Source organism: Impatiens glandulifera, chromosome 1 (genome assembly GCF_907164915.1).
Source record: "Impatiens glandulifera chromosome 1, dImpGla2.1, whole genome shotgun sequence".
NCBI lineage: Eukaryota > Viridiplantae > Streptophyta > Magnoliopsida > Ericales > Balsaminaceae > Impatiens > Impatiens glandulifera.
In genome coordinates, this window is record NC_061862.1 from 13,819,671 (window position 1) to 13,844,744 (window position 25,074).

Consider the following 25,074-nt stretch of genomic DNA (forward strand, 5'->3'; position numbering starts at 1 on the left):
TTGGACCACTTCGCAAAATGTCTTGCATCATTAAGGCTCAGATGAATGCTTCGAGGGCGGCGTGAACCCTTCTTTATGCATATGATATCTATTTTTTCATTGTTGCTTTCTTCTAACTCAATGATTTTGTCACCAAATCTAATGGGATAACGCCATCGTCCAATTGAAAATCCATTAAGAACCTCCGAATAAGAAAAACTCTCTCTCACTTGTGAACCAATGGAAAGGGATGAAGATTTTCTGAGGGTTTCGATGTTGGGGTGTGAGTTAGGGTTAAGATTAGAGTTGGGGTGGACGGTCTGATTAGAATTAGGATTAGAATTATTCTTAATGTTTTCATTTTCGTTATTAGAACCGAAAGGAAAACTCACAACCCTTCCATGGAATATAAGAACTACTCTGCCCTTCTATTGATTTCTTTAATGCTTGATTGATTTTTCATGTACTTTTTTTTCTTTTTGTGGGGATTGTTCTCACTTTCCATGTATTTCAGAATATTGTTGCTAACCGGATGGGTGACCAAACATTAGACAATTAATGTCTTGTTTTTCCTTCATGAAATTTGTCCCATTATCTATAAAAAAAAATATATTATAAATTAGTTAAAGTGGGTTATTGAAATTTATGTAATCTTTGAATAAATGTAAATTATTCAAATTGTTGTATTCTAAAAAAAAGTAATGTAAATATAATTTCTAAATTTGTCCTAAGGTTTATATTTTTTAGAGTATAATTTTTATATTAGGATACAAGCCAAAATATCCTATAAATATATATATATATAAAAAAAGTTTTTTAAATTTAATTATTACTAAGTTAAGTTGGAGGGATAATAATAATAATAATAATAATAATAATGTTAATGTTAGATTATGGTATTTGTTTTATAAAAGAACATGAAAACAACAAATCTCATTTCTTCTTCTTCTTGGTTAGAACGTATCTAATTAATCATATGTTTTTAACTGAATTGTTGACTTCCTTATCTTGTCAATATCAATTACGACAAAGATAAGACTAAAATACCCAGGACGGCAACGGATATATATATGACGAAGGCGGCAGCGGCGGCGATGGCAATTGATCTAATTAATAAGACGCATGTAACCCAGATCAAATCCTAGCTAGTTAGCATTCTCAAGGAAAAAGCTTTAAGACCGGAAGAACCAATCTCAAAAACCCTAAACACCGACAGCCATACATGGAGCTCAAACCAGGCCTGTCGGCTCTCGTCACAGGCGGTGGTAATGGAATTGGTGAGTCCCCAATTTTCTCCTTGTATAATCTAGTAGGCTAGCCTTCATATGTTGTTTATATTTCAAAAGTATTCGATTAATGTGTTCGTCTTTGACTAAGTACAGATGATAATTGCCACTTTTGAATTATGAATTTGCTGCTACCTATTATTAAAGGATCATATGATAAAGCTCTTGTGTCTACAGCTCAAAACTAGCTAGTTTGAGATCTCTTAAGAGTTACATAATCTTAACCAATTGGGTGGGTGGGTGGGTGGGTCATAACACTCTAATGGAATATTAACCACTGTTAAACTTTGAGATTTTTTTTCCACTAGCAAAATGAGAGAGAAGGTCCAGCTATAGCTTCTGATAGTTTGTTTATGCTCTTCTTCCTCTGCATACAGGGAAAGCTCTCAGTTTGGCTTTTGCAAAGAAAGGCATATTCGTCACTGCTGTCGATTTCTCCGAGGAGAAGGGAAAGGAAGTAGCATCCCTTGTTGAAAAGGAGAATGCAAAGTTTCATTCAGATTTTCCATTTAAATCTGCTCTATTTATCAAATGCGATTTCACAGACGCAGCTAGTTTGGACTAATGTTCAAGCTTAAATTAATGACCAGCTCTCTGCACTTCTTTGATTATTATTAGTATGGCTATTTTGATTTTCAATATCATTTTCTTTTTAAAAAAAAAACTATGCCGATCTAGTACAAGTAAATCAATTAGTTGCATCTCGAAGTTTTTTATTTTTTTCAAATGCATGTAATGCAAATTTCTGTTCATTCACCATGCTACTCTTTGCTGGAGTAGGAAAACTGTCGCATGCTTTTAAAAAGCATTTCGAAACATATGGGGGACTGGATATCTGTGCTAATAGTGCTGGTGTTACAACTCCCCTGCCTTTCCATGAAGATCAACTTGGTACTAGCACTAATCCATGGAGACAGACTATCAATGTGAATCTCATTGCTGCTATTGACAGCACTCGCCTCGCGGTTTGCTTACATTCTTTCATTCATCTTTATCATTAGGCAAGCCCTTTGTGTTGAACTTGAGATTTTTTCACTATATATAGTCTCTTACCCAAATGAAGTGTAATAAAGCTTTTTCATAACCCAACCCGAGCAATTTATATCATTCAATATCTCTGCAATTGAATATGGTGGCTGTTATTTCACTAAAGTTGAACTTATTAATCTCTTTTTGGCATGTTTTTGCATTTATGATTATTTTATTTACCAGATACAAACCATGCGTGCTGCTCAAAAGCCTGGTGTTATCATAAATTTGGGTTCTGCCTCTGGTCTTTATCCAATGTTCGGCGATCCTATCTACTCTGCATCTAAAGGTGTGTTCCTTACTTTTCCATTCCATTTCTTCTTCCTTTAGAGGAAATCTGTAGGGTGTACAGTCTAGCATTGTGAATTTCTGAGTTTGTTTTTCAGGAATAAAACATATCTCCATATAAAATTTGTACGCCTCTTGTCCCTCTTGATAAAATTTTCTTTCTTGTAGGTGGTGTTATCATGTTCACTAGGTCACTTTCATGTACAACTTCTATGGCTGAGATACTAGAAATGACTTAACTTTCAATCTGATTGTTCTCTCCTGGGCACAGCAGGTGGATGGTGGGGTCATGTTAGGGATCAGACAACTAACCCAATAAGTGTTGTTATGAGAATGCAGACAATTAACCCAACAAGTGTTGGTTTCGAGAATGCAGTTAATGCCCCCTGCTCCCAATGTTGATCCACTCCTCAATCCTTGGGCTTTAGAGAAGGTTTATTTATATAATGCATTTTCCAATGAACTGCCTCAAAGTTAGTAGGTTTGTAATCTTTAACTTGTAAAATTGCATCATGTTTTCTTTGAGTTTATGTCATGTTTTCTTTATGTAATCTAGTAATTAGTATGTAATCTTGTAATTATATAATATGCTTGAACAAGTATACTTTACAATGTTTCAACCTTTGTCAGTTTTGGCTAATTAACCTTGTCAAATTGTATCTTCTAACAACTTGAAGACAGGGAGATATATATTGATTATATGAGCTAAATAAAATAGTTTCAATGGTTGATTCTCCAAACTCTATTGACTGCCAATTCCAGTTCGGAGAGTATTGAATATATACACGTGGTGTTCATTGAGTTTCTTTTAAATCTTTGAAAATTAAGCATATGCAATGTCTACATAACCATTTTAGATGTTCTAGCATTTTGTGTGAGGATTAGGTGATCAATTTTAAACCATTTGGTTTCTTTTTGTTGTATTAAGCGTGTTAGCTCATTCTACAATCACATGTGTTTCTTTTTCATATTCACAAGAACTTGTTATTTTGGAAATGTTAGGAGATAGTAATTTTTTAAATACAATTGCTTACCCCTCCATGAATAATTGAAGCTGCATTTTGAGTTTCTTTTAGACAAACTCAATTCTAGCTAGATTACATAACTAGATATGTCATGTGTATATCATTTGCTGGATTAAATGGTATTCGTCTTCTGACACTTGATCAAATGTTTGGATCTATCAACTACACGTCTTATTTGAGCCAATGTAAAACTCAGCTGTATCAGAATTGATGCAAAGTCTCTTTTCTAATCCTCAATATATGAATCAAGTTGCCTTCTTTATTAAGATTTATTGAGACTAAAGTTTATGAGAGGCTTTCAAATATATATGGATAGAGAGAGGATCGACAAACTCTAATGTTAGACTTAAAGATACCATTACTAATTATGTGCAATTTGTTATCATTGAATTATAAATTCATCATAAATTGATTTTCTATAATTTGTTATATGTTATTAGGTAAGTTTCATTCTTCTATTAAATCTCTTTGTCAATATTTCTTGTGTTGCTATTTTTATTATCTCATAGTTCATATGTTTTTACAATTTATTTTGAAGAAGGTAAAGTTCTCACACAACAGGTTGTGACAAAAAAATCTTAATTAAATGTTTGTGTAAGTAACTAAGTAAGTCATTATAGATAGAAATTCACCACTTTTCTAAATTTTGTTATTCTTATTATGGTTTCTAAAATTTCATTGCAGGTTGACCAAAATCCTCTACCTTTTGTTTTTATGAGAACAATTATTCAGACAATTAATGTCATTCCTACTCATTTAAGTACTTATCAATTTTCTTTTATCACTACACCAAATGATACTAATGTCGATGTTTAAATACCGACACATATTTTCTTATCAATACCTTTGTTATTTCAGAAAAAAACATTTTTCGCTTAGAGTTTTACAATCAAATTGCAATGCTTACCCAACAACCATAAAGAACCTAACTTGATTATCATTTTTTATTATGTTGATTTAGTCATTTTCTTGTCTCGCTTTTGTAGTGCTCATTTAGAAGAAAACCAGACTTTGAAGATGAAGTAGGGCATAAAGTAATTCTTTATTGTTTGTGGTGAATCCTTAACCTTAAATTTTTTTTGTTCTTGCAGAGTTGTTCATGCACTGAGTCACAATTTCCGTAGTGCTACCAAAATAGTGCGAACTCCCCTTTCGTTACCAATCAAACCTGGGCATGTTCTTGTCAAAGTCATTTATGCTGGTGTAAATGCTAGTGATGTATGTTTGTGTATCTGCTATTTTTTCTTGATTAATCTTGGAAATTATGATTCTTTTCCCTTTTCTCTCTTTGGTCACAAGCATTTGCACTGTTTGACAGGTTAATTTTAGGATTTTTAGCAGGAAGCTGAGGTGAATATGATAATCACGGATTACTATATGCTTGGAATGACCGGATATGATTTGCTCAAGAAAATTAAGGTACATACATACATACACCTTTGGCCATGATTTCCCTAGTTTTTGTTGTAGATATTGCTGAATCTCAATTGTTTTGTGCAGGAATCTTCATCTCTCAAATCCATACCAGTTGTGATCATGTCATCTGAGAATGTTCCTTCAAGAATAAGCAGGTGAGAAACAATTCAATAATTTATCGAAACAATTTAATTACTACTAGTATATAAATTGATTGGAGATGAATAAAGCCGAATCAAAACCGATTTAATTATAACAAATAAATCATATTAACTAAAATTGATTTGATTCCATGACAAGCAACTTATCCTGGAGGCTGGTTCCATGACAAGCTGGCTGGATCTCCAGGTATCCTACATTTTATTAAAGAAGTAAAAGTAGATTAGTAAAGGAAGCTATATAAAAAAAGAAGAAGAAGAAGTAATCACCTTGGCTTGAAATGGTTGATGAGGATGAAGGCCAGGGCAATGAGAAACCATAGCCCGCCTCCAACCAGGGATATAATGCCAAGGAAGTCGTTCTTCCCACCCAAAAAGCTAGTAGTGGAAAGAACGAGCCTCTTCTCGCCATTGAAGCTGTAGGTGTTGTAGCGGTTGTAGATAATCACGTCGATTTTATCTCCTTTTTTCAAATCGACCTCTATCTTCCCGTACAGCTTCCTAAACGTGAGAAGAGGCGCTTTCCTCATCCATACCATAAGATCCTCTTGCTCACTCAACTGCAGGCATGCAAAACAAAATAACATTTATAATAAGTTAGCCAGGGAACAATTCTATACACTGTTTTATGAATTAGTTTGTACTTACGGGTATGAATGGATCCAGCCTAGCCCCGCCAACCTGGCCTCTGCTCTGAAAATTTTTGGGGAACACATTACTTCCGAATTTGTGTTCCCAGTCGCTCTTCCATGAGATACCCTTCTTGTTTACTGGAATGGTCAGGTTACGGCTGGAAAAGCTGTAAGTGTCGTTGAACAAGCTCCAGGCTACGAGGCCACAAGGCACAATTGGCAAGCCACCAATGTCCTTATGTAAGGGCCTGCATGTACCCGTCTCAGCCTCGTTAATGACATCTCTCAATTGGTCATTACTCCGGTTTTTCAGGTACCTGTAAACAACAAATTATTAAGATTAATAATAATAATAATAATAATATCACAAGTGTAATTATAATAGTAGAAACCTTAGATGATTCTGGTGAAAATTGTTGAGCTGATAATATATATAAATAGGATGCTTCATATCGTTGGGCACCTGATATTAATATACACAACATAAAAGAATGCAATAATTAATTAGTTATAATTTATTTGATTTGCACTGAATTCTTAATTAACCTTCAAATTATCATATATCTATGTATTCTTAATATATGAGATTACCGTCAATGTTTGGCTGCATTTTTTATTTTCACCTGTCTGAATGTACTCAACCTTGTTGTTACCGAACTCTATCGGTATACAGTCATCGTCGTAGCGGTAATTAATTTCAACCACCTACAACAAAACAAAACCAATTAATTAAAATGGAAAAGAACACAAAAAAAAAGAGGTGAAACATACGTTACGAGAAGCATTGAGTGCAACAATCCCGAAAGAAATGTAGACGAAGCTCAGTAATATAAATGCTGATATTACTTGCACAACTCAAAGTTGAAGAACTAGAAAAAAAATGGCAAAAACATTTCATATAAAATTTACAGAAAAAAATGAACTCACTATTTTTTGGGTCAGAATCATCCAGCAGACAGGAAGTTCCTGCTGAAAAAACCTAGAATCTGGAAACAAAATTAAAATAAAAAGAAAGAAGATTAAAGTTAAGCTCCAAATATTTCAAAAGTAAAGTAAACTGTGATATTAATTTGGATTCTCTGTATTTGAAGTTCAGGATCAGTTGAAGTCGGTTCTGAGAGAGCAGGTAGTTGTTGAGGATAAGTTGAAAAGCAGGTTGCAGAGGAGAGCCAGGGGAAGTCATTTTCGGTTGAGATTTTGGATGATTGTTTAAATCATAAAGTAACTCAAGTCTTGGCTGAACAGTTACCTCCTTTGGTTGATTCTAAACTGGTTAAAAAAGCTTTGAAGAAGTAGCAAGCAACCAGAAGAGTTATGCAGAAATTGGGTAAGGCAGGACAGCAGATGGAAGGTGTTGGTTTGGCTGGAATTAAGCATATTTTGAGTTCTTCTAAGAATCAGCAGGGTTCTCGGGTGAAGGCAATTCAGATTCGGGAGGAGGATAAGGATAGTAACGTGGAGGTTGCTGGAAGTTCGGCTGAGTGTTTGAACAATGATCTAGATCCGGATGCTACTGATCCTATAACTATTGATGATTTTGTTCCTCCTTTTAGCAAAATATGTTCCTCCTTTTGCTGGTATCATGCATGCATGCAGATTATGATGAGATGGAATAATTATAGGTGAAGTGGGGTTAGGTTATACTAGACAGACAGACAGACAGACTGGGGAGATAGATTGAAGAGGAACAGCAAAGCATGGGATTTTACAAAAGTTGCTGGAATAACTGAAAACCCGAAAACTGGAAAGTCTGTTGTTTTTTTCAGTGCGGGATAATGTAGTTGAGATTCAGGGGCCGGGGCTTATTAAGGAAGGAAGGAAGGGGTTTGATTGATTGAATATCAGAAGAAACAGCTAGCAGGATTGGATTTGGGTGATGGGTCAGAAGCGGTTGGATTTAGGTAAAATTCATTGCCAAACCCGTCCGAGCCTAACTCCCTTCCAAAGCCCGAACTCCCCCCTTCCTACCACCCGTTCATACCATACCAGTCCCAAAATTGGAAATGAACTCTTATCCGGGTTTCGGGGTACTCTAACCGGTAACAGGAACCGAATTTGTTCCCCAAACAAAATATTTAATTTACCCGGACCACCCAATTCTTTAAAACTATTTTATGTTGATTAATATTTTTATGTCATCCTTAAATCGATCAGTTATGCTTTTAACCTTTTTTTTTTCTTCTTTACTGAAATTATTATCACTGAAGACAGATAGATAGATGAATTTGACTTTCAATTTTGTTTTGATTTTTTAGAATGAAGTTTAATTATTATTATGTCTATCTGTTCTTCTTTTTCTTCGAAAATGTCTAACTTTTTATTAAAAAAAGCGCAAGCAAACTGGTCTACTTGTTATTCTTCCAAAAACATTTGAGAAAATATCAAATGTTATGTCTACTTGTTCTAAAAAATATGAGTATCCTAAAGGTGGTGTTGATGATATCGTGGTGTATGTATGAATCAGTACGCGGTCAGATGTTTGATCTGTGTTTAAATGCATGCATTGGCCATTCATGGAAAGATGGTCATTACAGGAATGACTTCTCAGTCAGGTTAAGGTAAGGTATAAATAATAACATTCAACTTTGTCTTCTAGAAGTGAGATTTTATTATTTAAATGGTCTTAAGATTATCGGAGAGCATGGTTGGAAGCCTTTGAATTATACCGGCCTCTTCTGCGAGAAACTATTAAACTTTGGTAAATCGAATATCACTTAATCTAGTGAATTGTTTACTCTTTTGGCCAAAAACACTACTGCATGTATTCGGATTCCAATCTGGCTTAGAAATTGATACATTTGGTTGTAGGCTTTTCTTTTCTTCTTTTTTTCCTGATGCAATATATATACTCACTCATCTCTGGCCGCAACATCTGGACAAACTTTTTCATCTTTACTCGGTTGGCCAACTTTTGTTAAGTAGCCTATTTTGTCTGCGCTCTCCTCGATTCATTAGATAACCTGTACTTAAGGTGTACATATCTGCTCACATTTTGACTGTCTTACAGATTTCTGTAGATCCAACAAACTTTGTAGGCTTGAGAGCTCTGTGGCAGATGCAGTCGAATATCTTCATTACATTATGGTAGTAATAAAAGTATTGGAAAGGTAAGAAACATTACTCACAATTTTATTGCTTCTACTGCCCATCTTTCAGTCAGCAGGTGTCTAAATTGAATTATACCGGCCTCTTCTGCCAGAATCTATTAGCCAAGAGAGCACAGGTTGACGTTTGCATCGACCCATCTTTCAGTCACCAGGTGTCTAAACTCTGATAGATATTCTGAACTAATTAAGAATAAATTGCAACTTTATAAAATTACCCTTTCCCTTGAATAAGTTCTTTGCATGAAATTCAACATTCAAAGTAAAGTGAAGTACTGAGATGTCATTTGATGTTAAAGAACAGTGTGACTTAACATACTAATTAAACAAGGCACATGAGGTTTATTATGTCACTGTTCTTGTCCATACTAATTACAGAATACAATCTTCTTCAGTAGTATCTTATTCTAGATGTTTTCATTTTCGTTATTAGAACCTAAAGGAAAACGCACAACCCTTCCATGGAATATAAGAACTACTCCGCGTCGGCCCTTCAATTGATTTCTTTAATGCTTGATTGATTTTCCATGCTTGATTGAGTCAACAGATGTGTCCAATGATGAAAAAAATATCAAAATGTAGCACGCTTATACTATAGGGTAGCGTTTGTTATACTATATTAGTTATATAGGTATTAATTGTAAGGGGTATAAATTGTAAAGGGGTATTAAGAGGTATAAGTTATATATGTTATTTGTATTTGGTTGAAAGTATAAGAGGGTTATAAATTGTATAGATTTAATGATTTTGTGTTTGGTGGGTAGTATAAAAATGTTGTATAAAATGTAAAAGACGATTTTGCCCTTTATGTTTATATAAATTTAATTTAATTGTTAAAATAATATTTACTTAATTTTTTTATTATTATTTCTCTTCATTCATGTTTTTTTTATTATTAGTTGTAATTTGTAAACACATTTTTTATTTTATTTTGTTATGTTATAAAATGTTGTTAACAAAAGGAGATCTTTCATGTTAAATAATAAGACTTTGATTCTCACTTTCAGTTTTTGTATTTCTATATTCATTGGGAAATCTTATACTCTTTTATCTAATTTATACTCTTTTATCTAATTTATACTCTTTTATTTAATTTAAAAAACAAGTTTCTTATCACGGTATTAAATTATGACTTTAGTAATAAGTAATTTTTTTACCTCATTTAAAAATATACTAGTTGTTAAAGAAAATGATTCAAAACCAAACTGCTCACATAATTAATAAGATAATAAAACAAATATAATTACCAAAATTATAATTAAGATACCATATTAAATATGGATGTTCAAAGAAAAAATAAAGATAAATTTAAAAATATGACTTTTAAAGAAAAAATACATAATCAAATTTAAGGGTAAATATATAAATATATTTTTTATATATGTTAATAACTGGTTTTACTATGTACAAGATAGTACATAGTTTAAAGTATAAATTATATCACTTTTAAATACTGTTTATACAAAATAATAAACCAAACAACTAACTAAATTTACTATTAGTATTATAATCATCCTATATCTACAGTTTATTACTGCATAACAAACACGGCCTAGGGGTAAATCATATATAATGTCATAGTATATTTGTTTAAACTAAAATAATTTTTAATTAGAGTTCTAAAGTTTAAACAATTTATCTTAAAAAATAAATAACTTTACTTGCTATTTTTCTATTAATCATGTAGGTCTTAACTTATTTGCAAAATACATTTAATTTGTATAAAATATAAATGGATATATTTTGATTAAAATTTAATTAAAGAAGTCAATTAAATAGGGTATTAATATAAACTAGATTTAAGATATTTTTTTAATAAAATAATATTAGAACCGATCCTACATATATAAAATTATGGTTAAAATCCTTATTTATAAAATAAAAAAGAATTATTCCTTATCACAGTAGTCTAAATAAAATTTTCTTTTACAATAATTATTAAAAGAATATAAAAAAACAGATTTCATCATATAAAATAAAAGTTCTTTCAAGAATAAATTATTATTTTATATAAAGGTTTAATATAAATAAATAAATAAAATAAACCGTCACGCGGATTTAGGCGGTTGAAATTAAGAGTATAAATAGAATCCGAATCCGCGTGTCTTACTTCTCTGCGTCAGATTTACGCAGTTGAGACTTGAGAGGAAAACTGAAATCCACCCGACCGACCGACCGTTCCTTCTAGATGATGATCCTCAGGTCGGTCAGTCAGTCAGTCAGTTTTCTCTTCATTTGTTTGTAAGAAATATAATTATGTATTCCATCTTAATGGCTGATGAAGACAAACCCTAATTTCCCAAACTTTCTTGCTGGTTCGATCAATGATGTATTCGCCGGTAAATAATCATGTATGTTTGTGTTTAGTTCATGAAATTCGATAATGAAACATCCCACGTCGAAACCCGGCCCCATGTACTACTCCATTAAGTAATCTGTCTTCTATTCTCGTTGGTTGTTACTTATCAGGTTTGTATATATATGGTCGGCTAAATATTTCATCTCCAACCACGTTCTCTTTTTTGGCTGGCTGAAATTGATGATGTTGATGATGCTCATTTGTGTTCTTCCTCGATTTTGTTGACAGGTATGTTTATTGATTCATGTTTTGCTTCCAAATTTGTCACAAATAGTGACTGCATTGCAAGTCTTGTTGCTCTCTCGTTTTTCTTGCTACGAATTGTGCCACATTCTGTTAGATTCTTTCTTGAATATCTTGATGTAACACGTCAATTTGATTTACAACTGTTGCTTCTAATTTGTTTGGTTGAGAGCTTTCAAGGCTGTCTGAATGCTTTCATAGGTGGTTTGGGATTTCGTCATTGTAATCAACGGAAGTCCCGCCAAGGAATCGAAGGCTTTAATACCAACAGGCGTGACCTATTAAATGACGCTCTCAATCAAGCGGTCACCTATTAAATGACGCTCTCAATCAAACTCTAAATCGGTAAATAGCTTAACTCGATTAAAATTAAAACGGTGAATAGAAAATAAGGCTGAGAACGAGATAGTCTAAATAAAGAAGAATAAAAAGAAAAAGAGAAGGATGGAGAGCGAATGCTCATGTATTTCGTTTTATTAGATGAGAAAAAATAATGTTTGAACATTCAAAAATCGTGATCGAAGAGTTTTATGATCTAGTCATTTAATGTTTTTAAAATCCAAAACTCGTGATCTAATGGGAAAAATAATTTGTGTAACATTAAAAATCGTGATTTAAGAGTTCCATTGATCAAGTTATTTATACCTAAAGTTCAAAGTTGTGTTTATTATTTTCCTCAATTCAAAAGTGGGATTTTAATTTTCTTTTTTCTCTTTTTTTCCATTTCTCCAGGTGTACATTTATGTATGTGAATATTCTGGATTGAACCATTCATGGGAGAGTTTACAACAACAATTTATCAACAAGAAGATTGTTGATTCTGATAACATTGCTTGTTAATGTTTCGGTATGTTTTAATCTTTTTTATTTGAATTTTTTATTTTTCATGTTAGAAGTGTTATTGTATATTAAATTTAAACCATGTGATGAAACTGTAGAAATTGTACATGGACCAACTATGAATCAATTCTTGAAGCTTATGATTCTTCACTTGCTAACTCCGTTTATTTGTTTTCTGTAATCTACACCATTTAGATAACAGAAACCTCACTATATTAATTTTAAAGGTTAGCGGTCATTACTTGGTTAAAATTTATTTGAATTAGGTACAACCCTATGTTTATAATACAATAGTAATTCTTGGAGAGGAAAAAACTTAATGACTTATTAATCTGTTTTGATGACTGAAATTTTAATTATAATCATTCTTTCTAACAAAAATCTAATTTGTTAAACCCATCTAATATAATACGATAAGACTATATGATTGCCACGCGTGGATTGAAACACACAAGTTTTAAAAGATTGAGAACGATCATCGTTGATTTTATAATAATTTTGATTTGATTTTATAATGATTTTGATATGGATGGATTGTGATTTTGGTGGCTTCTGCATATTTTCCTATTTAATTTGTTTAGACTTATAAATAATATGATAAGACAATTATTGACCGGTGAGTAGAAACACAAAAATTCTAAAAAATTAAGAAGGATCACTTATTAATGTTAATTTTATAGTGATTTTAATTTGATTTGTGATTTGAATGACTTTTGATTTGAGACGTATAATTATATTCGGTTTTAAATTATAAAAACTTTATGTATAAGAATGCTTCATTTCTGCATATTCTTCTACTTAGTTGGTTTATCTTACAAATATTATGATAAAACTATATTGTTGCCTGCGTGGATAGAAACATAAAAGTTCGTTGTTTTATAGTGATTTTGATTTGGGTGAATTGTGATTTGAATGACTTATGATTTGGAATTTATAATTATTTTTGGTTTGAAATTATAAAAAATTTGTGTATGAGAATACTTTATTTCATCATATTCTCCTACTTAGTTGGTTTAGTATTACAAATAATATGATAAGACTATATTATTTTCTGCGTGGATAGAAACACAAAAGTTCTAAAAGATTGAAAATGATCACTTACTCATGTTGGTTTTATAGTGATTTTGCTTAGGGTGAGTTGTGATTTGGATGGATTATGATTTTGGTGGCTTGAGATTTAAATGACTTGTGATTTTTATATTCTGTTTGAAATTATTAAAACTTTGTTTATAATACTACTTCATTTATGCACATTCTCCTACTTAGTTGGTTTAGTTTTACAAATAATACGATAAGACTATATTATTGTCTGCGTGGATAGAAACTCAAAAGTCTAAAAGATTGAGAATGGTCACTTACTAATGTAGGTTTTGTAGTGATTTTGATTTTGGTGAATTGTGATTTTTTAGTGACTTGTGATTTGAGTAAACTCTAATTTTGGGACGTATAATTATATTAGTTTTGAAACTATAAAAACTCTATGTAAAAGAATACTTAATTTTTGCATATTCTCATAGTTGGATTAATTTTACAAATAATATGATAAAAGACTATATTGTTGCCCGCATAAAAAAAATATAAAAATTCTAAAAGATTGAGAACGATTCTAATGATTTTATAGTGATTTCTGATTTAGGTGGATTGTAATTTGGATGAATTGTGATTTTAGTGACTTGTGATTTGGAACGTATAATTAAATTTAGTTTGAAATTATAAAATTATGTATATAAGAATACTTCCTTTCTGTATATATATTCTTCTACTTTAGTCTTACAAATAATATGTTAAAACTATATTGTTGCTCGTGTTGATAAAACACAAAAGTTCTAAAAGATTATGAACGGCACTTACTAATGTTGGTTTAATAGTTATTTTGATTTGGGTGGATTATGATTTGGATGAATTGTGATTTGGATGGCTTGTGATTTAATAACTTGTGATTTGGGACGTATAAAACTTTGTGTATGAGAATACTCCATCTCTGCATATTCACATACTTAGTTGGTTTAGTTTTGCACATAATACGATAAGACTATATTATTGTCTGCGTGGATTAAAACACAAAATTTATAAAAGATTGAGAACAATTATTTACTAATGTTGGTTTCATAATAATTTTGATTCGGGTGGATTGTGATTTGGGACGTACAATTATATTCGGTTTGAGATTAATAAAAACTCTGTGAATGAGAATTTTTTATTTTTACATATTTTTCTACTTAGTTGGTTTAGTCTTGCTAAATATATGATAAGAGTATATTGTTGTCCGTGTGGATTGAAACACAAAAGTTCTAAAAGATTGAGAATGATCACTTATTAATGTTGGTTTCATAATGATTTTATTTGGGTGGTGTGATTTGGGACGTACAATTATATTCGGTTTGAAATTATAATAACTATATGTATGAGAATACTTCATTTCTGCATATTTTCTTACTTAGTTGATTTAGTGTTATAAATAATATAATAAGACTATATTGTTGCCGGCGTGGATATAAACACAAAAATTCTAAAAGATTGAGAACAACCACCTACTAATGTTGGTTTATAGTATTTTATATTTGAGTGGATTGTGATTTTGAATGTAAAATTATATTCAGTTTGAAATTTTATCAAAACTCTGTGCATAAGAATATTTCATTTATGCATATTCTCCTACTTAGTTGGTTTAGTTTTATAAATAATATGATAAAACTATATTCTTGATCACGTGGATAGAAACACAAAAATTCTAAAAGATTGAGAACGATCACTTACTAATGTTGGTTTTATAATGATTTTGATTTGGGTGGATATTGATTTGGATAGATTGTGATTTTGATGGCTTGTGATTTTGATGGTTTGTGATTTGAATGACTTGTGATTTTTTACATTTAATTATATTCGGATTAAAATTATAAAACTCTATGTATGAGAATACTTCATTTATGTATATTCTCCTATTTAGTTTGTTTAGTCTTACAAATAATATGATAAAACTATATTGTTGTCCGAGTGGATAGAAACACAAAATTTCTAAAAGATTGAGAACGATCATTTACTAATGTTGGTTTATAGTGATTTTGAATTGGGTGGATTGTGATTTGGAACGTATAATTATATTCGGTTTAAAATTATAAAAACTTTATGCATGAGAATACTTAATTTCTGCATATTTTCCTATTTAGGTTGTTTAGTCATACAAATAATATGATAAGACTATATTGTTGTCCGCGTAGATAGAAACACAAAAGTCTAAAAGATTGAGAACGATCATTTACTAATTTTAGTTTTATAGTGATTTTGATTTGAGTGGATTGTGATTTTGATTTGAGTGGATTGTGATTTTGGTAGTTTGTGATTTGGGACTTATAATTATATTCGGTTTAAAATTATAAAAATTATATGTATGAGAATACTTTATTTCTGCATATTTTTTTACTTAGTTGGTTTAGTATTACAAATAATATGATAAGACTATATTATCGTCCGCGTGGACAGAAACACAAAAGTTTTAAAAAATTGAGAACGATCATTTACTAATGTTGATTTTATAGTGATTTTGATTTGGTTGAATTGTGATTTTGGTGGCTTTTAATTTGGGACGTATAATTATATTCGGTTTAAAATTATAAAAACTCTATGTATGAGAATATTTCATTTTCTTCATATTCTCATACTTAGTTGGTTTAGTCTTACAAATAATATGATAAGACTATATTGTTGTCGCGTGGATAGAAACATAAAAGCTCTAAAAGATTGAGAACAACAACTTATAAATGTTGGTTTTATAGTTATTTGATTTGGATGGATTGTGATTTTTGTGGGTTGTGATTGAAATAACTTGTGATTTTGGACATATAATTGTATTCGGTTTAAATTATAAAAATTGGGTGTATTAGAGTACTTTATTTTTGCATATTTTTCTACTTAGCTGGTTTAGTGTTATAAATAATATGATAAGACTATATTGTTGTTCGCGTGGATAGAAACACAAAAGTTTTAAATGATTGAGAGCGATCACTTACTAATGTTGGTTTCATAGTGATTTTGATTTAGATGGATTGTGATTTGAATGAATTTTGATTTTGTGGTTTATGATTTGAATAACTTGTTATTTGGAACGTATAATTATATTCAGATTTAAATTATAAAAACATTGTGTATAAGAATATTTCATTTATGTATATTCTCCGACCGACTTAGTTGGCTAAGTCTTATAAATAATATAATAAAACTATATTGTTGTCCGCGTAGATAGAAACACAAAAGTTCTAAATGATTGATAATGATTACTTATTAATGTTGGTTTAATAATGATTTTGATTTAGGTGGATTGTGATTTGAATGACTTATGATTTGAGACGTATAATTATATTCGGTTTGAAATGATAAAAAAAACTCTATATATTAGAATACTTCATTTATATATATTCCCCTACTCAGTTGGTTTAGTCTAAAAATAATATGATAAGACAATATTGTTGTCCGCGTGCATAGAAACACAAAAATTCTAAAACATTGAGAACGATCACTTACTAATGTTGGTTTTATAGAAGTTTTGATTTGGGTGGACTGTGATTTGGATGTATTGTGATTTTGGTGGCTTGTGATTTGAATGACTTGTGATTTAGGGCGTATAATTATATACGTTTTGAAATTATAAAAAACTTTTGTGTATGAGAATACTTCATTTATGCATATTCTCATTCTTAATTGGTTTCGTTTTAAAAATTATATGATAAGACTATATTGTCCAGTGTAGATAGAAACACAAAAGTTTTAAAAGATTGAGAGCGATCACTTATGTTTATAGTGATTTTGATTTGGGTGGATTGTGATTTGTATGGATTGTCATTTGGTGGCTTGTGATTTGGGACATATAATTATATTTCGGTTTGAAATTATAAAAATTTTATGTATGAGAATACTTCATTTAGCATATTTTTCTACTTAGTTGGTTTAATTTTACAAATAATATTATAAGACTATATTGTTGTTGCTCGTGTGGATAGAAACACAAAAGTTTAAAAGATTAAGAACAATCAATTAATGTTGGTTTTATAGTGATTTTGATGGATTGTTATATATGACGTATAATTATATTCGGTTTGAAATTATAGAAATTTTGTGTTTGAGAATACTTTATTTCTATATATTATATTAGTTAGTTGGTTTAATTTTAAAAATAATATACGATAAGAAAACTCTAAATGATATTTTCGTCCATGACCTAGGAAAATAGTTCTCGTTTTTTTTGTACAACATTCTGGTAGACTATATCTATCTCGAGGCTCACACTAAGTAGTTAGCATTGGTATTGGAAATTTTATTAAAGTATCAATTGTCGGTCAAGCTAGCTAAGTGTGAATCTGCACTACGACGACTTAAATATATAGGGATACTATGTGGGCGGTAATGGAGTTGAAGTGGACTTTTGAAAGATCGATTGTAATACTTCGTGGTTATCACCGAAAATAGTGGAGTTAAAGGGATTCTTGGGTCTAGCAAACTATTATAGAAGCTCGGGTAACTTTGGTATTATAAGCAAGCCACTCCATTGTTTGTTAAAAAAATGACTGTTTACTTGGACTGATGAAGCGGGGACAACATTGAGTAAGCTCAAAATGATGTTAATGACTACTCTAGTATTAGCCAATTGATTTCCTTAGTAAGCTTTAGCTAAACCTTCATCTTGGTCTTTCTAGTTGTATTTATGACATTAACGAAATGACGACACTATTTGTACAGGAGACCTTTTGTTATACAGATCATCAAAGTCTCAAGTATATCATGAAGCAAAAGATCAAAACGATATTACAACAAAAGTGTTTCACCGAGTTATTAAATTTGATTATACTATTAAGTATAGAGAGGAAGCTCCAACATGGCCGTCAATGCCATTTTAAGAACTGATCACGCTTTGCTAATAACAATGACGTGACAAGTGACAACGACTTTATGGTAAAAAGAAATCGAAGATTGTTATCAATGAGATTATTTTACTCAAAAGATGGTTCTTTAATTGGTAAGTAATCCTTTAAATTGGCTTATGTTTTTAATCGAGAGTAATATCATTAAAAATAAATGTCTGAGTCTACGTGGGAAGGAGAAACATTCATTAACTCAATCAAGTATTGGAAGCCATTCAGGGATGCAAGCTACATTTCATCGACTAAATTCTCTTTTTTGGTGGTTGAGTATGAAGAAGGAGGTTCTGGAATAAGAAATTGTGATATTTGTCAAAGATTTAAATCAAAGAAGAACAATAATCCTGGATTATTGCAACCATTACCGGTAATAGAACGTCCGTAGTTGAATATCACGATAGATTTTATAGAGGGACTTCCGACATTAGAAGATTAATCTACTATACTTGTAACTGTTGATTGTTTTACTAAATAAAGTCATTTTATTAGATTGAAATATTTTATCAGATCGAAACATCATGTTCTATTGTATAGACGACTTTATTTTTAGATAATGTCTACAAATTTCATAGGTTGCCTCAGTTCATTGTCTCCGATAGATATAATATTGTTATTAGTCAATTTTGGTAAGAACGATTGCAAGTTTAGGGTAAAATCGTTATTGAGCACAACTTATCATCCTTAAACTATGCTGACTCTCGCAAAGTGGTGCTACAATTTCGTATCCCATTCTTCGATTAAAATATCATCTTTTGAATAAACTTGCCCCACTACGAATGAATGAATTTGCTGGGAATTACACTCTTCATAGCTCTAACCAGGCAACTGATAACCAGTTCCGTTCAGTCTATGCAGATATAGTTTCCAAACAACTTCCATCAGCCACACACTCCACACTTGTTATATCAAAGTATAATACTACAATTATCAGTATTCATTAATGGCCAAATATTTCCATGCTGATGTAACTATGCCTTATTCCTTCCAGTTCCAGGTGAGAGTTTTCTTCTTGATGTAATTGTTCAACCTTCTGAAGATGTTATATCTCCATTGTCAACCAATCGATTGGCTGAAGAAGAGGAGCAGAACCATGTGAAGAAGAAAGATCAAATTCCTGACTCTAATTTTTCAGGAAATACTAGCATTAGAGAATCTGCAACCAAAGGTACTGCTGAACAAATTTATAATTCCTTTGTTAACCTGCATAGAAAAGGTCAATATTCTTCTGTTTTTCCTGTCAATCAGTTGAATATATAAAAACATGCATGTCATATCTTTCTGCTAGATGTGTTGGATTTGCAGGAAGTAGTCTCACTTTGGATGCCATATCTGGTCCTTCACATGGGCTTCACTGTTGCATAAATTCGACAAATTCTTCTAGGCTTTCTCTAACACTAGGACGGGTTTTGCCCTTTGATTTCTTGCTCAATGATTCAGAAATTTCAGGGAAGCATGCGATGATAAACTGGAATTTGAATGTAATTCACACTGTTACTTTTTTTTAAACTTGCAGATTCTTACTTTCTTTTGGTTTTTATTTCCAATTTGTGCTGCAATTATTGAATCAGAAATGAAAATGGGAGCTAGTGGATATGGGAAGCTTAAACGTAACATTCTTGAATTCCCTGTAAGTATGTCATCCTGATTCTGGAAGTAGACAACAGACTCATCCGGTAGAACTTGCTAATGGACAAATTATTACTTTTGGCACAAGCACAAAAGTACTTGTAAGTGAAATCCTATCATCATTGAATTCTTTTTTGTTGCCAATTGAGGTTCCCTATTAAGATTTGGTTTCTTCATACTTATTTTGCCCATGAAATTTCCTTCACAAAGTCAATTTTTGGTTCCTATATATATGTTTCTCTGTTTATAAGATCAATCATTATTCCAGGTTCAGATTACGTCTCAGATTGAATGTCATAAACCATCTGGCATTGGTGTCGCTTCAGACCCAATGGCTCGACTTCAAGGAGGAAAGAAGTTGCCCATGGAAGATGTGTGGTGGCCACTTGCTGGTGCTGATCAGGTTTTGAAATTCTCATGTTTTTACATTTTTTTTATGCCTTTTTTTATGGCCATCTCAAGAGTTCCAAGTTGTATGCTTGCTAACATGCAGTTTGGAGTATTTGATATGTGACGGACATGATGGACCAATTGCTGCAATTTCTGCTAGCAAGTTAGTATATTCTATCTTAGTGATGGTTTTCGATTTTCCTTTCTTAGAGGCTGTTGCACTATGATGATGTTTATTTCTTGTAACCTGCTACATAGGATATTGACTGAGAAGGTTTCAAGTATCTTGTCTGATTCGTTCAGAAGGCAGAATGTTCTATCGCGTGGTGATGCTTCGGATGTTCTCCGAGATGCATTTTCACAGACAGAAGCTTGTTTGGATCACTATTATGAGGTTCCATAACTGTCCTGATCGCGATTGTGATTGTGAAAGTACATACTACATAGATTACCTTCAATAGAGTGAAAGCTTCTTATCTCATGTTCGTCGAACTCTGGCCTAGTGTAACATCTCCTGTTTTTTTACTCAATGAATGTACATACTACAGGAGAAACCGAATTGATTGATTCTATTTAGTAATATATAATACATAGATTACCTTCAATAGAGTGATTGTAAAAACCAATTAAATGATCAGTGAAAAGAGAGCCTTTCATTACTTTCAGGGGTAAACCTGAAGAATTAATGTGCAAAAAAAACACAAATCTAACTAAAAGTAGAAAGAAATACAGAACATTAGTCCATCAAAATCTTATACTAGCCAAAAACACATAATAACTAGATAGTACCTCTTAAGAAGAAGAATTGATTCCAAGCTTCTTCATCTCTGCCTCCAAATCATCTTCGTCGTCGTCTCCAGATTCTTTTTCTTCAGTCTCACTGTCATGATCATCACTTCCCTCTGGATCATTTTCATCTAACGAACCAAGAACACCAGGAGATGATTTGAATATACTCTTCAACTCATCAACACCTTCATCAGATATGAAATTCCCATCCAGGTTCAACAACTTCATTTCCGGTTTTCCAACCACAGCTTGGGCAATCATCCTAGCCCCAGCCCTCCTAATTGAATTCACACTAAGATCAACCTCTTTTAGTGGCCCATGGCTTGCCTCTAGTGCTGAACTGATCTCAATCGCCCCTTCATCCTTGAGATCGTTCTCAGATAGGATCAATTTCACCAGATATTCCTTTTCCTTTATACATGCCACTATACTAGGGGCAGCTCCGGCTGTTATATCGTTTCCAGCAATGTCAAGAACTTCCAGCAGTGGAGATGATTCTTTCAGAGCATCAACTATAGCAATCACACCTTCATCTTCTAGATTCAAGTAACTCAAATAAATCTCTTCGATAAGATTTCCACGTTTCAGAATAGTTTTACTAAGAGATTTTCCTGCTTCTACACCAAACATGTTGTCTCGTAAATCAAGCCTCTTCAATTGAGAACAGGTTTCAAGAGCTTCGCACAAAGCAATACCACCGTCAGATTCCACCCTTGTGGAGGAGCATCTAAAGTCCTCCAGCAAGGGAGATTGCTTCACAATTTCAGCAATTGCTAAAGCCCCTTCATCTCCAGTCATGTTGTTATGGAAGTGTAGCACTTTGAGATTCGCCGTTGAAGGAATCAATTCGCAGACAGCTCCTGCAGCTTCTTCAGAAATACCATCGTTCATCAAATAGAGTTTCTCTAGTTTGCTCTGTGATTTCAGAAGCTTCTCAAACGCTCTAACCCCTTTCTCGCCCAATGCATTATTCGAAAGATCTAGCAATCTCAGGACAGATCCTTCAAGCGCAGCTGAGAATATGTTCATGACCTGAAGAGCTTCTTCTTCTGGTCTTCCAGCCACAAAATCAGACAGATCAACTTCTTCCAACTGATTCTTGATAGATTCTAGAATAGGTTTAGCAACATTAGCTGCACCCAAACCAAAGCTTCGATTACTAAAGCAAATCTTGGTAAAACAGTTTCCCGGTTCCTTAAGAGGCTTTAAAAGCTCCCGAGCCTCCTCTTCTTCAATAAAGGCACGTTTTCCATTAGATATATCAAAACAAGTTTCTTTCACCTCCTTTGGTCTAGAACCCCTTTTCAGGATTTCCAAAATGTTCTTGCTACATTCCTTAGCATATAGCTGAACAGCAGAATTTCCATCACCATCAGACTCCTTCTCAAAGAGTTCATTTCCAATCTTGAAAGCAGATTCTTCAATCTCTTTTCCATTCTTTGCAGCCTCTTCCTTAGTCAAGAAGCCATATTTCAGGGTAGAAATAGATTGGTTCAAGAGATTATCGACAATTCTCTCCACAAGCGTTAAACGAGTATTCTGGCTTGGAGGCCATATCTTGATAGAAATTGAATGTGGGTGTGGAGTTGGTGCGGAAATCTCCATTGCAACAACAAAAGCTACAAAGTCTACCTGTATATCAATTTCATTTTACACAATACAGTTTAGGCATAAGGGTAACTGGGTAAGTGAGTGCATCGAACTTCATTGAGAAAGCAGACAAAAAGGGTTTATCAATCCAAGAACACTCAAGAGTCAATCGATCGCATTCAAACGCTTCAAAGTAACAAGAATACAAATTTAAACTTAATGTGAAAGACCCAGATGTACAAACTTACATGAGTAGCATTTATATACATTTCAGTGTAGAATCAAGCATTAAAGTAAGAAATTGACAACAAAAAGTGGAAAGAATGAACATGTTACCGCTTAAACTTGCAGATTTGTCCGGCAAAATGGGGGCGGAAAGAGGGCGATGGAGGGATAGTGATAGAGAGAAGGAGAAGGAGAAACTATATATATCTCGAACTGCAAATTAGGAGCGCCAAAATTTTGGGTTTTAAAAACCTGCCTCCAAAATTCTTACTTTGGGCCTTGTTTGATTTTTCAGACACGGAAGTTTGTGTAAAATTTTCAAATCTGCCTCTAATTAATATTTCCTTATTTGTGTCCAATGAGATTTGTTGGATATCCTTTTTTACTTCACAATTTTGAATTTTTTTTATGGTTAAAGTTATAAAATATAAAATAAATAAATAAATAAATAGGAGATCAATATAATTAATTTAATTATTAAATTTTAACAAATCAAGGGTTTTGACTAACGGAAATCAAGGGTTTTGACTAACGGAATTTTGAGGATAAGTAGTTGGTAGTCAAAACTTTTCCTTCGCTCAAATTTGATAGTTAAAATGGTGATATAAATCATTTATTTATTTATTTATAAATGTCAAGTAGATAATAAGTTAACCGTGTTTCAAACCATTAAGAAAATTCTAGTTTTATATAATGCCTGAATTTTTTGGTAGTTGCTGAGATGTTTGAATTGACGTGGTTACTACATATTTGGGTTATCATCCTAATTATTTTTAATGAATTATCTGGTTGGAGAGAAATTGTTGAAATTTAAATGATTGTAATCGTCTGATGTGTATCATTCATAATACTATTATTATAATAACGTCTTTTTATATTCGTTTTGAGAAGTCATTAGTGCTTGTTGGGGAGTTAATCGTACTTTTCGAGAACTTAAAAACTCGATAACATATTAAGTAAAGTTTTTTTCATGTCATTATTTCTCGTTAGATTAAGTGGTTTTTATCATTATTATTAATTTATTAGGGCAAATTACCTGGGCGGCCCTCGAACTATCTCGATCGCTCACTTTTGGCCCTCAAACTAATTTTTGAAACAAATCGCCCCTTCAACTTTTATAATGGTCACCAGTGGCCCTTCCGTCAACTTTTTAGTTAAACCTAACGGTTTAAGTTTAAAATATTATTTTTTTATATATTATCTTTAATTTTATATTTTATATTTATATATATAATTATTAAATCGCTTATATATAATATTATATATATTATTATTAAATTTTATATAATTATTAAATCTTTTATATAATAAATAAATAATATATATTATTTATTTTTATCTATATATAATTTATATATATTATCTTTAACTAATTTATATAATATATATTTTAAAAAATAATTTAAGTGTTAAAAGTATTTGAGTAGTTAGAAAGTTATAATTACTTTTAATTTTTCAAATTATTTTGTAAAATATATATTCTATAAATTATATAAATTTATTTATATATATATAATTAATGATAAGGGATAATCCATATAATTTATTTTTAAACTTTGTTTTATATATATTAAAAATAATTTATTAAAAGTAATTATAACCTTCTAACTACTCAAATACTTTTAACACTTAAATTATTTTTTAAAATATATATTATATAAATATTATATATAAATTAGTTAAAGATAATATATATAAATTATATATATAGATAAAAATAAATAATATATATATTATTTATTTATTATATAAAAGATTTAATAATTATTTAAAATTTAATAATAATATATATATATATATAATATTATATATAAGCGATTTAATAATTATATATATAAAATATAAGATTAAAGATAATATATAAAAAAATAATATTTTAAACTTAAACAGTTAGGTTTAACAAAAAAGTTGACGGAAGGGCCACCGGTGACCTTTATAAAAGTTGAAGGGACGATTTGTTTCAAAAATTAATTTGAGGGCCAAAAGTGAGCGATTGAGGTAGTTTGAGGGCCGCCTATGTAATTTGCCCTTATTATTATGTATATAATTTAAAAAAACAAATTGAAGTTTGAAAGAATATTCGAAATCTCATTTTTAACTTAAGCCAGTACCGTTCGGCCAATTATAATTAATATTTAAGTCAAAGAGCATTTACAAGTTCACGCAATCATTCTATTTAAAACGTG

At 31.4% G+C, this 25,074-nt stretch overlaps 4 protein-coding genes and 1 long non-coding RNA gene across 5 annotated transcripts; 3 read left to right on the plus strand and 2 right to left on the minus strand.

Moving 5' to 3' along the window:
- Positions 1–1,058: 1,058 nt before the first annotated feature.
- On the plus strand, positions 1,059–4,784 carry LOC124921171 (15-hydroxyprostaglandin dehydrogenase [NAD(+)]-like). Its single transcript, XM_047461794.1, has 6 exons — positions 1,059–1,256; positions 1,643–1,819; positions 2,046–2,230; positions 2,478–2,583; positions 2,751–3,063; positions 4,699–4,784. The coding sequence occupies exons 1-5, from the start codon at positions 1,202–1,204 to the stop codon at positions 2,819–2,821; spliced, it is 594 nt and encodes a 197-aa protein (XP_047317750.1). The 5' UTR covers positions 1,059–1,201; the 3' UTR covers positions 2,822–3,063; positions 4,699–4,784.
- On the plus strand, positions 2,953–5,182 carry LOC124918181 (two-component response regulator ORR3-like). Its single transcript, XM_047458416.1, has 5 exons — positions 2,953–3,055; positions 4,569–4,629; positions 4,699–4,825; positions 4,949–5,026; positions 5,108–5,182. The coding sequence occupies exons 1-5, from the start codon at positions 2,953–2,955 to the stop codon at positions 5,180–5,182; spliced, it is 444 nt and encodes a 147-aa protein (XP_047314372.1).
- An 82-nt stretch (positions 5,183–5,264) lies between these two features.
- On the minus strand, positions 5,265–6,996 carry LOC124918273 (putative ALA-interacting subunit 4). The gene is made up of 8 exons (XM_047458501.1): positions 6,872–6,996; positions 6,737–6,792; positions 6,585–6,649; positions 6,405–6,518; positions 6,206–6,276; positions 5,830–6,130; positions 5,452–5,741; positions 5,265–5,376 (listed from the first exon to the last, which is right to left on the minus strand). The coding sequence occupies exons 1-8, from the start codon at positions 6,994–6,996 to the stop codon at positions 5,328–5,330; spliced, it is 1,071 nt and encodes a 356-aa protein (XP_047314457.1). The 3' UTR covers positions 5,265–5,327.
- A 12,327-nt stretch (positions 6,997–19,323) lies between these two features.
- On the plus strand, positions 19,324–20,690 carry LOC124922544. Its single transcript, XR_007097831.1, has 3 exons — positions 19,324–19,433; positions 19,554–19,995; positions 20,163–20,690. It is a non-coding gene; the product is annotated as an uncharacterized LOC124922544 (long non-coding RNA).
- A 228-nt stretch (positions 20,691–20,918) lies between these two features.
- LOC124919939 (RAN GTPase-activating protein 2-like) lies at positions 20,919–23,105 on the minus strand. Its single transcript, XM_047460343.1, has 2 exons — positions 23,000–23,105; positions 20,919–22,705 (listed from the first exon to the last, which is right to left on the minus strand). Exon 2 carries the CDS (start codon positions 22,676–22,678, stop codon positions 21,077–21,079), a length of 1,602 nt encoding a protein of 533 aa, XP_047316299.1. The 5' UTR covers positions 22,679–22,705; positions 23,000–23,105; the 3' UTR covers positions 20,919–21,076.
- Between the last annotated feature and the right edge of the window lie 1,969 nt (positions 23,106–25,074).

Bases quoted from the DNA above. Each gene is read 5' to 3' on its own strand.
- LOC124921171 (XM_047461794.1), top strand. From the start codon at position 1,202: ATGGAGCTCAAACCAGGCCTGTCGGCTCTCGTCACAGGCGGTGGTAAT. The intron at 1,257-1,642 runs GTGAGTCCCCAA...CTCTGCATACAG, and splicing joins AGGCGGTGGTAATGGAATTG to GGAAAGCTCTCAGTTTGGCT. The intron at 1,820-2,045 runs GTTTGGACTAAT...TTGCTGGAGTAG, and splicing joins CGATTTCACAGACGCAGCTA to GAAAACTGTCGCATGCTTTT.
- LOC124918181 (XM_047458416.1), top strand. From the start codon at position 2,953: ATGCAGTTAATGCCCCCTGCTCCCAATGTTGATCCACTCCTCAATCCT. The intron at 4,826-4,948 runs GTATGTTTGTGT...GATTTTTAGCAG, and splicing joins CTGGTGTAAATGCTAGTGAT to GAAGCTGAGGTGAATATGAT. The intron at 5,027-5,107 runs GTACATACATAC...TGTTTTGTGCAG, and splicing joins ATTTGCTCAAGAAAATTAAG to GAATCTTCATCTCTCAAATC.
- LOC124918273 (XM_047458501.1), bottom strand. From the start codon at position 6,996: ATGACTTCCCCTGGCTCTCCTCTGCAACCTGCTTTTCAACTTATCCTC. The intron at 6,519-6,584 runs GTATGTTTCACC...GTTTTGTTGTAG, and splicing joins CACTCAATGCTTCTCGTAAC to GTGGTTGAAATTAATTACCG. The intron at 5,377-5,451 runs GTGATTACTTCT...AATAAAATGTAG, and splicing joins ATCAACCATTTCAAGCCAAG to GATACCTGGAGATCCAGCCA.
- LOC124919939 (XM_047460343.1), bottom strand. From the start codon at position 22,678: ATGGAGATTTCCGCACCAACTCCACACCCACATTCAATTTCTATCAAG.